At 38.9% G+C, this 12,151-nt stretch overlaps 2 protein-coding genes across 3 annotated transcripts in view; one reads left to right on the top strand and one right to left on the bottom strand.

Annotated features, from left to right (window-relative positions):
* Positions 1–1,783: 1,783 nt before the first annotated feature.
* On the bottom strand, positions 1,784–9,760 carry LOC111875501 (40S ribosomal protein S6). Its single transcript, XM_023871802.1, has 5 exons — positions 9,651–9,760; positions 9,223–9,427; positions 6,369–6,514; positions 3,898–4,104; positions 1,784–2,034 (listed from the first exon to the last, which is right to left on the bottom strand). The coding sequence occupies exons 1-5, from the start codon at positions 9,654–9,656 to the stop codon at positions 1,840–1,842; spliced, it is 759 nt and encodes a 252-aa protein (XP_023727570.1). The 5' UTR covers positions 9,657–9,760; the 3' UTR covers positions 1,784–1,839.
* A 528-nt stretch (positions 9,761–10,288) lies between these two features.
* LOC111875485 (AP-3 complex subunit beta-1) overlaps positions 10,289–12,151 on the top strand; it is a 32,229-nt gene continuing 30,366 nt past the window's right edge. Inside the window, exons 1-3 of one of the 2 annotated variants that reach the window (XM_023871779.2) lie at positions 10,289–10,313; positions 10,481–10,613; positions 11,311–11,386. In XM_023871779.2, coding sequence (XP_023727547.1) covers positions 10,504–10,613; positions 11,311–11,386 — 186 coding nt within the window. In that variant the 5' untranslated portion in view covers positions 10,289–10,313; positions 10,481–10,503. Of the gene's footprint in view, positions 10,314–10,468; positions 10,614–11,310; positions 11,387–12,151 lie in introns of both variants that reach the window. The other variant, XM_023871777.2, reaches the window with a different exon arrangement.

Genomic DNA, 12,151 nt, shown 5'->3' with positions numbered 1-12,151 from the left:
CCCGTATGTACACTTTCTGGAACTTATTTTTCAAATATTCACTTACCGGAAGAATTTTGTACAATTTAGGATCTCTTTTTGCAATTTCCTTATTGGTGTTATCTACAAAATGGAGAAATCTGGTCAGCAATGAAAACCTTTCTTCACTCATTACATTGGGAAAAAATGGTGTTTCTAACATGTTTCCTACTAAAATACATCCTGAGGTTTGGTCTCTGAATTATTCCCATCAGCATAAGAAAACCTAGGAATATCCTAATTTCATTCGAAGTTGTGGGAACCCACTTTTGAAAGCTCTATTTTATTAGCGTCAGGGGCAAGAAACTGTCCCGCCAGAGAAGTTACGTGACCAAATGCCATGTTGCTCCGATAAGAGGGTGTTGCGAAGCAGAAAAGGAATAACAGATTCATAAATGTTGACACAGGCGTCAGGCAACTTCGACACCTAGGTTCGTAACATCGTAAATCAGACACAGCTTCGTCGCCCGTAAGCCTAGCCAGTAATAAAAAAATACACACACACATTGCACTCAATGAAAGTTAGCTAACAAATTATCTCTCTGTAAGCAAGTCGGAGTGTGAGTTGGAACAACTCTTTAGCAGCAGACACCAGATGCTTTGTCCCAAGCAAAGCGAGTAAAAAAAAATACCACACACAAACAGATAGCGAGGAATGAAAGAAGTCAGTGTTAGCTGACATATACATTCACTGGAAGTACACACATCAGAGCGTAGGCGTTAAGAATTCTTAGTGAAAAGTTTGGACGCAACATATGCGGCGCGCACGCTTACAGCACGGCTTTGAGTGGACGCAGACGGTGCGTCGCACACGCTTAGGGATTTAAATGGCTCCGCTAAAAGTCACGCTCAAGGGGTTAAGCAAAATTAATTGGGATCTCCCCTTTCAACATTTGAACCAATTTTCCTAACATGAAATCTGATCTGAAGGTAGATTACAAATGCCCACAATTTTACATATGAAATAAGTCAACTACTGCAAAGAGGGACAGAGTGAACCTTCGAGGTTATATATGATTTATTGTAACTAGAATCTGTATTTGTGAAGTTCTTCCCAAAACCATTCACTCAAGCTGATCACACTATANAAATCTGACCTGAAGGTAGATTACAAATGCCCACAATTTTACATATGAAATAAGTCAACTACTGCAAAGAGGGACAGAGTGAACCTTCGAGGTTATATATGAATTTATTGTAACTAGAATCTGTATTTGTGAAACAGCTGACTAGCCTGGTTCAAGTCTTTGCACAATGTTTCAGCAAAGGGACTCATACAAGTTCTGCCAGCTTTAATCTTTTCATAAACTGGTTGTAAAAACACCACTTTACACATACAAAATAGTAACTGTTGAAGACTCAAGTTGCAACCACTGAACGTCATACTCACCTGAGAAAATATGAAGTTTATGTACACATTTGTGACAACAAAAATAGTGTCATATCAGAGAATTACAAAGTGCACAAATTTCAAACTAATATCCATGATACTTCTGGAATGCAGCAAAAAGAATCCAGGTCTGTATGCATAAATGTGTGATGAGTTATGTCATATTTGTTTTTATAATGGGCCATCCTGAAGAAATCTTAACGTGCGTTAACTTGAAATACCAATAAATTTTTCATTATTGAGGTTTTAATCCATAATCCACCCATTTTCTATGTTTCACACCTATCCAAATCTGCAACGCATTATGGTGTCAAGTAGGATGTAGAAAGGTGATATGAAAAAAAGACTTTTAGAGCTACATACATATAATACAAATGAAACTGAACTCAAACTGACACTTTATTTCTCACTTTTCATTCTTAAAACAATATTTATGATTTCTGAGGTGCACTCTGGCTGGATGATTTTGAGTCCCTCAATGAAGCAGAGCGTCGCCGTTTAATTTCTTCCTGGCGACGCACCTTCGCTTCTTTCTGGCGCTGAGCCAACAGTTTTGCATAGTCTGCAGCTTGTTCTTTGCGTTTTGCTATACGACGTTTCTTCAAGGCGAGACGATGTCTCTTGCGCTATAATAAAGTAGCACTCACATAAAAGCAACTGTTACATGATATTTTCAAACACTTCACCTCTAATGTGATTTGAGATTTTCATGGCAGTGAAAATGAATTGTGTTATGCACCATCATCACAACTCTTCAGAATCTAAGTGAAGCTGGTGACTGTGTCACATGGGTTGTGGCACTGTGTAGTCTGGTGAGTAGTTACTAAGTACCCTCCTCCTGAAGATGGAAACAGCATGTAAGCATTTTCCAGTTTAAGTTCAAAATATGAAAGCCTCTGTTTCCAAAATCAGGTGTATGACATTTCAAAGTAATCAACTTCTGAGTACTGACACATACAAACCTGTTGTGTCATACTGTGGGCGAATGGAAGCAAATGAACACTTATTCAAAAGCAGCCCTCAGTTTAAAGTTTCCACAGTAGTGAACTGATGAGCACTGACACGTACAAACATGTGTTGCCACACTGCATAAAAATATACAACAGGTCATGAATGTGCAAAAAGTCTTTTATTTCAGTGTATTATTTATATTCTCCCAAGATGTGACAGTGCTAGGTTGTGGATGCATTAAGTGTATGTAATAATAAACTATAAAACGTAAAGTTATCCCTGTGCTTAACTAATCAAGCACTACGCCATGAAGACATATGGGAGAGTGGATGTATAGATCCATGTTTTCTTGATCTCAGCAATAGTTGGAGGTGAGTGGTCAGCTTCATGCCTCGGCCGCTTTATGCCCCCTCCCCCTCCCCAGGGAAAGAGCCCCTGGTACCCACTGGATAGGAGGTTGGGTGGATACCACACCCTGTGGAGAAGTGAAAATTCTTGCCAACTACCGGGACTTGAACTCCGACCCCTCAGTTGTCCAGTCCATAGGCAGTTCCTATACCGAATGCACTATCCTGGCTCCCAATATTAAACCATGGATACGTGAAATCCATGGTTGGCAGGGGTTGCTATATTAAGAAATGAACATATTAGTTATGACTTCAAAGTCTGCAGAAAATGCTTTTCTTCATAGCCTTTAGAATGTTTGCCTGAAAATGTTTAACCTGTTTGAGACTATTAGTAACTGTACTGATATGACTGACATCACTATGTCTGATGATAAAATTGTTGTACTACTGGAATGCATAGAATCAATTACATATACTCTGTTCAGATGATTCCATAATTAACGAGAATGCCATTCTAGAAAACCGAGATTAACAGCCATGAGAATCCGTTGCGCTGACCATGCAACACTCTCTATCTGCTAAAGTTGGCACTAACTTTGCTGACAAGTGTTGGTTGCTCAGTTAGTAGAGTTCACTTGCAGACTAAAAGCCACAGGGTTGGTTGATTAGTTAGTGCTCACAAATTATTCTAAATAGCCATTATGTTACTGCCTAAACATGCATGAGTTCCTATTATAACACACCTAGCAAACATGCTATGCTGCTCAGCCAGAAAGCATTAAAATCACGTCCTTCACAGTGGAATACACTTGTACAGCTCTATCATATACACACATCAAGTTATCCTCCATTTTGATCCTGGGACCTATAACTCAGTCTGCAGATCAACAAGTTGACCAAGGAACCAAAGACTTTGATTCCTAGCAGCAGCAAGAGATATTTCTTCTTCACAGAATCCAGACAGGTTCTGTGGCCCACACAGACACTATCCAATGGGTACTGAGGACATTCCTGGGGGGGGATTGTAAAAGTCGGCCAAGGTGACCACCCACCTCGATCTGTTGCTGACATTCATTGTATCTGGATCTCTCCATACGTCTTAAATCAACTAATCACAGGGAAAACTTCACCATTCATATACTGATCTCAAAGGAGATCAAATGTAAAAATGATTACAAAACACAAACTTACCTGGAGCGTAACTGGTGTAATAAGACGCTGGATCTTCGGAGCCTTCTTACGCTGTTTAGTTTTGCCCTCCTTCAAGGGCAAAGGACGCTTGACCACATACTGTCTTACATCATCCTCCTTCCCTAAGTTGAACAATTTCCTGATTTTGGATGCTCGCTTTGGACCTAGGCGTCGAGGTATAGTGTTGTCAGTCAAGCCAGGAATATCCTACAATTGCATACAAATATTTCAAGGCCTAACTTTTGATAAAACGCTTACAAAATCAAAAACTTTACAATATTATAACTAAATATAAGCATATTCAGCATGCATCCACATCTACTATCGCAATACCTAACAAAATCTGCCCTTTATTTTTAAGCTACTGGACCCAATACCACGCAAAGTAAATTAACATAACCTAACCCAAAGCAACTTGTCAAAAAGTTCAAAATTTTTAGAGAAAAAATTGTTTTAATTCTGATAATACAATTATAGATATGTTAGTAACCTGTAAAACTGTGAAAGAAGAGGCATACGTAAACTTCCATTTTAATAGACACATGGACCAAGGGAGAAACAAATAAGAGTAGTCATTAAGTGTTTCAAGAACATAAGGAAAAACCAAGATGGGGGAGAGAACAAGGGGCCCACCACCAAAAAATGCAGAATTTAAAGGAACATTAAAATATGAGAACATGATGGCCTGGACATGCTTTTAAAAATGAAACTAAAATAAAATTCATTTGAGGAAGACTGGAATCAAGATGAGAATGGGACAGAAAAGATATATAGGAAGAAACTGATGTAGATGGAGTGGTTTGGTTGTTCAGGGACCCAGACTGGAAACATTTACATAAAAAGTTTAGCACGGTGCCAAACACTGTTTCTGGAATTAATAACACTGTATTTGTAAAACGAAATACAATGTGGTAAGTCACCAGATATCTAGTCTCCACAGTTCAAAATACCATACTGACACCAGTTAAGTTCAACATGGATGATCACTGTGGTGGGAGCAAATACAAGCAAACTGTTACATATCAAAAGCCAACCCTGGCATCCTCATTACGAAGCGGGGGTAACATCTAAAAAGATGGTCAACAGGGCAATGATCCACCTAAGCCAAAGTGTGAGGCATTGTGCCAAGGGCTGCATAACACTGGGGTGGAATCTAGCCAGTGTCATCACTGATCCCCTTGGGGTACCGCGCAGCACCCCCTTGTACTTATGCCTTCCACCCATATGGGACGCTGTGGGCACTGACCTTTTTGATTCTCCAATATGCAAAGACTATAAATGGCTATCTAAAAAGGCCAGGTCCACAGGACTTAAAAAAGGACTCCTTTCCAAGATCTTTACAAGAAATACTTCAGCAGGGGGGCCAGGAGCTCAAGTGCACCGTCAAGGGCACTGATGCAACCAGTGAACCTGCTGTCAAGATTTCAGTCAGAGGCAAGGACAAACCACTAGTGAGAAACCTGCCTAAGGCAACATCAAGGGTCATTCTCTTGGGAGCCAGCAGCTCTAACACACCACTGCAGGGAGACAGCAGTTCTAGCACACCTGCAGAAGGAGTGTGTCTGAGACAATGAGCCTCAGGAGTAGGCAGGCTCCACCTAGCCAGGACAAAACTATCTGGATGTGCTAGGTGGAAGCTAAAGGCAAGGGCAAGCCAAGCACGAACCGGGGACACTCAGCAACAAGGAAACGCAGGCATACCCAAGCAGGGAGAAATCTCGACCAGGACCTCTAAGAGGCCAAGGTCTGAGGACAGTACCCCTATGGAAAGGGTTAGACCTCCAAAAAGGTCCATGGACATACAAGGAGGCACTGACCAACATTATGATAGCTATCTTCAAGGAAAATCACCCTGAAGATAAAGTAACCAAAGATGGCTAGGTCCAAATCCCTGATGAACTGGGAAGGGTGTTCATGTGACTGTGTTCATGTGCACCTGTGGTCTTTCAGGCTGGAGGGAGGTCCACTCATTTACGTGTACACTAAGAGACTGGTTAAAGGCTCATCAGGGCCACTAACAATTACAGGCTGAGATCAGGGGCCAGGCTGAAGGCTACAACTGCTAGGAACCTCCCAAAGCCTATTAAGGCATCTCTCATAACAAAATACAAAGTTGCCACGAGTTCTCATAAGCTGCTGAAGAAGGCACATCTATGATCTGTCTTCACACAAAAATTCACATGCCTAACTCCAATAACCTAGTAGTTACCAACATCAAAGAAGCTATATATTATTTCACACAGCCACCATGTTTATAATGCCACAACACAATGACATATTTTTTTTACTGCCCAGGAGTCCCATTTTTCTAAATCATGTTTTAGTTTCCTTCACTGAGAGACACATGGGACATCAGTCAAATTGTTCTACACTGTCACATACCTTCAAACACACAGCTACTGTACAAGCTGATACAAACTATGAGGTTTGTTCGACTTATAAATAAAAACTGTTATACATAGAAGACAAACCTGTTCTCCTTTCTTCACAATAACCAAGGCCAAAACACTAAGATTGGAATCTACAATGCATCCACGCACTGACTTGCGCTTTCTTTCTCCATCTCGACGTGGTCTGTAGCATGAGTGTCCCTCAGACAGAAGCAATCGCACACGACCTGAAACATTGTGTTGCAAAGTTACTTAACCTTTAACGGCCGAATGTTATAATTATTCGCATCAAGTAGCAAGCCGAGCCGGCCGAATGTTATAATTTTTAGGGCCAAGCCACGTGCTTCCTTTGTGAGTGCTGGCAGTTTGACCTTGGATTTGAAACCCAAACAAATTCATGAACTTCATCTCAGACGTTTATTTGTTAGCTCTGAACAATGAAATCGTTTATCAGGGTACTGGTTTCAAAACTATTTACGTTTAGATATGACTGTTTATGACCTGGTGAGCCAATAGAGGTCAGCTTTGTTTTGAGAAGTTAGAGGAGGAAATATTCGTAAGCACTTTCATAGCAGTGCTACCAGAGCTTTCAAGGAAGTGTGGCTCATTCAGGGATTGGTTTGCAGTGTTGAATTCTCAGTTGGGACGTCAGTGGCGGATTTTCTATATTTTGTTAAAAGTTAGGAAGTCAGTATACGACTCCTATATTTCTTTTATATCATTTTTATTGTGTATCTCGGAAGTGGTATAAACCCACTGAGCCAGTGTTACTTTGTGTGTAAAGACCTCTTCGTCACTGTGACTTTCGGTATCAGTGGCGGACTGGCACTTTACGACTGCTATTGCAATTACTTTGCATCACAATTTTGCGAGTATTCTTCCACCTACTAGACATGTCTGTTCTCAATGAATATCTGTTACACAAGTCATGTGATGGAAAAATGACGCACAAAAATTTCCGCGAAATTTTGGTGCGTGATTTGATTCTTCAATCACATGAGGCGAATATCACGGTCAGTGGTGTTTTTCGAGGGAGGCCAAGTTCATCTGGGGCCCAACTGAGTCGACTGGAGGTGAAACATTCAAAACACTGACCAGCTAAAGGGAAACAAAGACGTTTGTTCTATAAACAAGAAAAGCGGGAGCACGCTTTACCGCTGTCGAGTGTGATGTCACGCTGTGTGATGGGCTGCTTCGAGAAATGGCACATGCATCAGAGTGTAAACTGTGAAGCGATGCAGTCCAAACCGTGTACAGTCCGAATCAAATATTATTGTATATAGTGTCGTCATATTTACATCACCACCATGATTCAAGGTTGAAGAAAAACAACAGGTAATATAATAATGATTATATTTTGCATTTCATGACAAAATACTCACAGTTGATTTTCATTTGTAAAACTTGCCCTTTTGTATATATGTAGAAAATTTTATTTTCTTTCAGGTTCTTTTTAGTTCATATTCCGATGTTGCATGGAACGGAAAATATGCATTTTTTTCTGAAAGTTTGCAATGTTAAAGATTTAGGGCCATTTAAATTCCGGCTGTAGGGAGCTGCCGGCAATTTAAAAGTCCATACGTTAAAGGTTAACTAGAGTCATAAGTACTAAACTCAAAATACTTGATGAATAACTACCAACATTCTGAATGTTAGTAACATGAAACGAACATATCAGAACCTAAAAATTAGAATATCTGCAGTTTTTCTAAAAACCAAAGGACAGATTCAAATTCATCTGAATTACTTCCTTAACCTTGTAATAGTATATGCTGCTACAGTGCCTGTATGTGAACTAGTACACTACAGCATCTTAAAAATATCTGACACATATGCTCAAAGCTAGAACTGTGGAGCTACAGGAGATGTCTTCGTTAGGCAATGGCTTTATAAACTCGTTTCCATGGAAACCAACTTTGGAAAAAAAAATGCAGTTCTCTTATGTAGTTCACAATATACTGGAAATTATGAACAGCGTGAACGGAGAACTACACTACCATTTAAATACTCCCCCTGAGTGTGGTACAGTTAAAAAAGAAAGGTTAAGTATAGAAGGAAGCGAGTTGAAAGGTTCAATAAAATCCCCTTTTAACACTCCCAAATATAAAGTTTCCCTTCATTTAACATTCTATTTCAACCATACCAAAGTCAATATCGCTGTTAAATTTCTTCCACATACATTTTCTCAGTATGTTATTCAGATTCATTTCTTCCAAAAGAAATCTTAAATAGGGGTTCCACTATCACTGGAATATATGCATTCCATCAATCCTGATTATTTAAGTGTGGAATGATTCGGTGTATAAACACAATAATCAGGCACATTAAAAGTGATGCAGCTGATTTTACATGAACAAGAAATTCCTTACAATTATCCCACAATGAGTATTGCAATTCCACACAAAATTAACAAGCTGCCAGTGGCTACAGAATGCTAATTAAAATTTCTCTCTGTTCATGGATAAACTTTCAATTAATTCATACTGGAGCTTTCTGTACAATTTAATTCCTACATAATATACACCTTTCTTAAAGTAAGGAAGATGATTAATTGGTCCATGGAGCACCTCTCAATTTTCACTGAAAAATGTTACAATTATGAACTACAAATGTCATGAAAACAAATATTAAAAAAAACTTGAATAAACGACTATGCAAATACAATTATGTACTTTCAATTCTTTCTACATTACAATACTTCTGTAACTGTGTCAGTGTGTTGTCCAATCAATTCCTCCACACTCCTTCAGTACATGTTTACAATTCGATAATATCTATGATGATTAATTTCTTACATCTGAACTATAAACATTAGCAACATCTAAGAATGTTGGAACATACCGATCAAAGCTGCTTCTATTGTCTTCTTTACTTCTCCTTACATAACACGATTCCGTACATGTAACTTAATTTTAATTTAATCGGAAGTACTTACCATTTGTCAATATTCCTTGCTTCATAGGAAAACCTTGTTTGTCATTTCCACCGGCAATACGCACAATATATCCCTTCCATTCATCGCCTAACGCATCAGCTTCAACCTCAGAGCCCATACGTTTCTCATAGAATATCCGAAGCCTGTGTTCATCGGAAACTTCGAACAATTTCTGACATCCCGAAGCAGGGTAGGACACGTTCAGCTGGACAAAAATGGTTTACATATACACACATTTACAAATTACTATTACTGTACACTACAACCATACACGTACTCACGACTGAAAATCGGTTATATTTTCAAGCATCCTGGAAGTTGCAGCTCTTAAAACTTATAGATATTACGGTACATGATATGACAAATAAAATCCCAACAAAATATTTCCGTAAGCGAATACAAGCACGTGCAATAACACTACAACTTACCTTCATTTTTCCCAACTTCCATTAACACTACTACCCATTTAATAAGGGAAGCATTCACTTACAATCGACTAGTTTGTGCGAGAAATGGTCACGGATTACGAAAGTTAGTTGGCCTATACGGCCTTTACGTACGTCTTGGGCGCCACGGATCATGAGGAAACAGCTGTCACTACTGCATCCAGTTTTAAGTTTGTAGGAATCTGGAGTGAAAACATGTTGGTTTCCTTCTTTTCTAGAAAAAGAGTGATCAGCCTCTAACAATGAATTCTAATGAACTACCAAAAGAAGTAAATGTTAACTTTGACGAGTTTTGTCTTCTGGGCTATCAGGCCATGTAGTTTTGAAAGTTATCTGATGTTTCGGAGGAACATGTTGCCTCTATCTTGAGTATGGAAAAGTAAGCCAAGTTCGAAAATAGCATGAAGAAGGACGCATCATGTTCCTCAGAAACGTCTATTGATTAGCAACGGACTAAATGGCTTTATCCTCTAAAGCAATATTGATAACCATTGATCTGTACCGGGAAATGAGGAAGAGTAAAGGCAGGAAATTAGTCTGTGAGGTTGTACTTCTACGCATTCGTTATTCAATGTTACAACGAGTGCAAGTGATCACGGAAGTGATATTCACTGATCTTAGCGATCGTGGCTAATGGATGTGGAGGTAGGTTATGTTTTTTTGTGTGTAATATGCTGGTGATGCCTGTTCTGTGTAATTTCGTGTTGATAGCAGCCTTAGAGTATGTAAATTGTATAATTAAAACAGGCGAATACTTAAACTGAAATTTCGTTTAAACTGTAAGAATATTTCCTCATTAGAGGCATTGCCAGTTTTGACAGACGCGAAGTACAGCATGGCAAGCAATGGTTCCTACAGCAACGAGCGCCCGTCATCTGGAGGCGATGCCCCGGAGTATGCTACTGATCCGGCATCAGGCAGTTTCTTTCATTCAGACTATAAAAAGTGAGTGGGTTTTTTTTTTCAGTCATTAAAGATATTAGTACTGGAGATAGGGAGGTGACATTGCTGTTTAATCCTTTGACCTAACACTGTGTTTTATTACTGCACTTTCTGACAGATTGGCAAACGATGTTATGTGCTACTTATACCAACTAAACTTGTCCAAGAAGCAGCAATGTGGAATTAAAAGCTAAAAGGTTTCGCGGACGAAGGTAGTTGTGGTACCCAGAGAGCATTCTTAATTTTATTTTTGTTCATTTGTTGGTGGTTTCTTTAATGATACTGTCATTGGGTCAAATTATATAGCATCAAATAGTAGGACTATTGATTGTAGTTCATTTCAGAATTCTGCAAGTATTTTGCTAGTATTCGCCCTCATTAATTCTCATTTTCGAAGGGAATGCTCTTCCTCAGATATATTCCATGTACCACATTTCAGGATAAAATTATATTAATAGGAAAATGCAAATATTTGAGCAGACAGTTTTCTGTCAAATGTTTGTTCTCCACTTATTTTCATATTAAACACTTTACATTTATTAGGAGCAATTTTACATTTGTTTTTACTCTGTATTAATCAGAGCAGTAAAATTCTCCATTAAAGTTAGGTGCCTGTTTAATCCAAGTTCGGTTTTTGGCGCCTTTTACTGTACATGTTAAAATATTTTTATTGTAATGTTTAATTATACTTTCTTTACAGACATGAAGATTTGAAACAAATGCTGGACAGTAATAAAGACAGCTTAAAATTAGAAGCAATGAAAAGAATTATAGGGGTAAGTTCAATATTGGAAATTTCTTTTGTTTGAAATTAGAATATTCCGTTTAATAGTCAAAGTGCTGATATACACTTCTGAAGCAATAACTACAGGCACAGATTAACCAGTTAAGTTGTTATGATGCCTGGAAACGTCATATGGTACTCACCTTAAGCGGTTAGTCCCTGGCTTCCCACCGCTGCGATATAATCAAGTGGGATTTGTGATGGACAGAGTGGTGCTGGGGCAGGTTTTCCCTGAGTACTTCAGTTTCCCCTGCCAATCCTCATTCCATCAAATTCTCCATAAACATTTTCACCAGTACAGGTACAATAGGACATATGGAAGCCGACGTGCCGAGGGGACCTAATATGGATTCCACCTCACACTATATGAAATCTTAACTATTGTAATCTATTGTAAACAAGTTTAAGTATTGTAACTTTATTCTCTTATTGTAATCAGCCAATGTACAGTAACTGACTTGTCCTGTATCATGTAACAGTGATCTATAGAGACGAAATAAATAAATAAATATTGTAGTGGGTATGATGTCTCTACACATGATGCATGTTTCCAACTACACCGTTGTAGATATAATGACAATCAGGAATGCAAGTTTGTATGTTGTTCTCTCTAGGTCTTTTAGTTACTTCACAGTGTGACAGGAAGGTGCTGATTGCTTGAGAGCTATCCTGGGCTCGAGTCTTTGTGAGTAAACATTGTGGCAGGTCCTAGCAAGGTGGTGCATGTGAGTGATGAGGAGGCGTTATATGAACTGTT

Source organism: Cryptotermes secundus, unplaced genomic scaffold (genome assembly GCF_002891405.2).
Source record: "Cryptotermes secundus unplaced genomic scaffold, Csec_1.0 scaffold358, whole genome shotgun sequence".
Classification (NCBI taxonomy): domain Eukaryota; kingdom Metazoa; phylum Arthropoda; class Insecta; order Blattodea; family Kalotermitidae; genus Cryptotermes; species Cryptotermes secundus.
The sequence above is the reverse complement of the archived record's forward strand: the minus strand, read 5'-3'. Positions and strand labels throughout refer to the sequence as shown.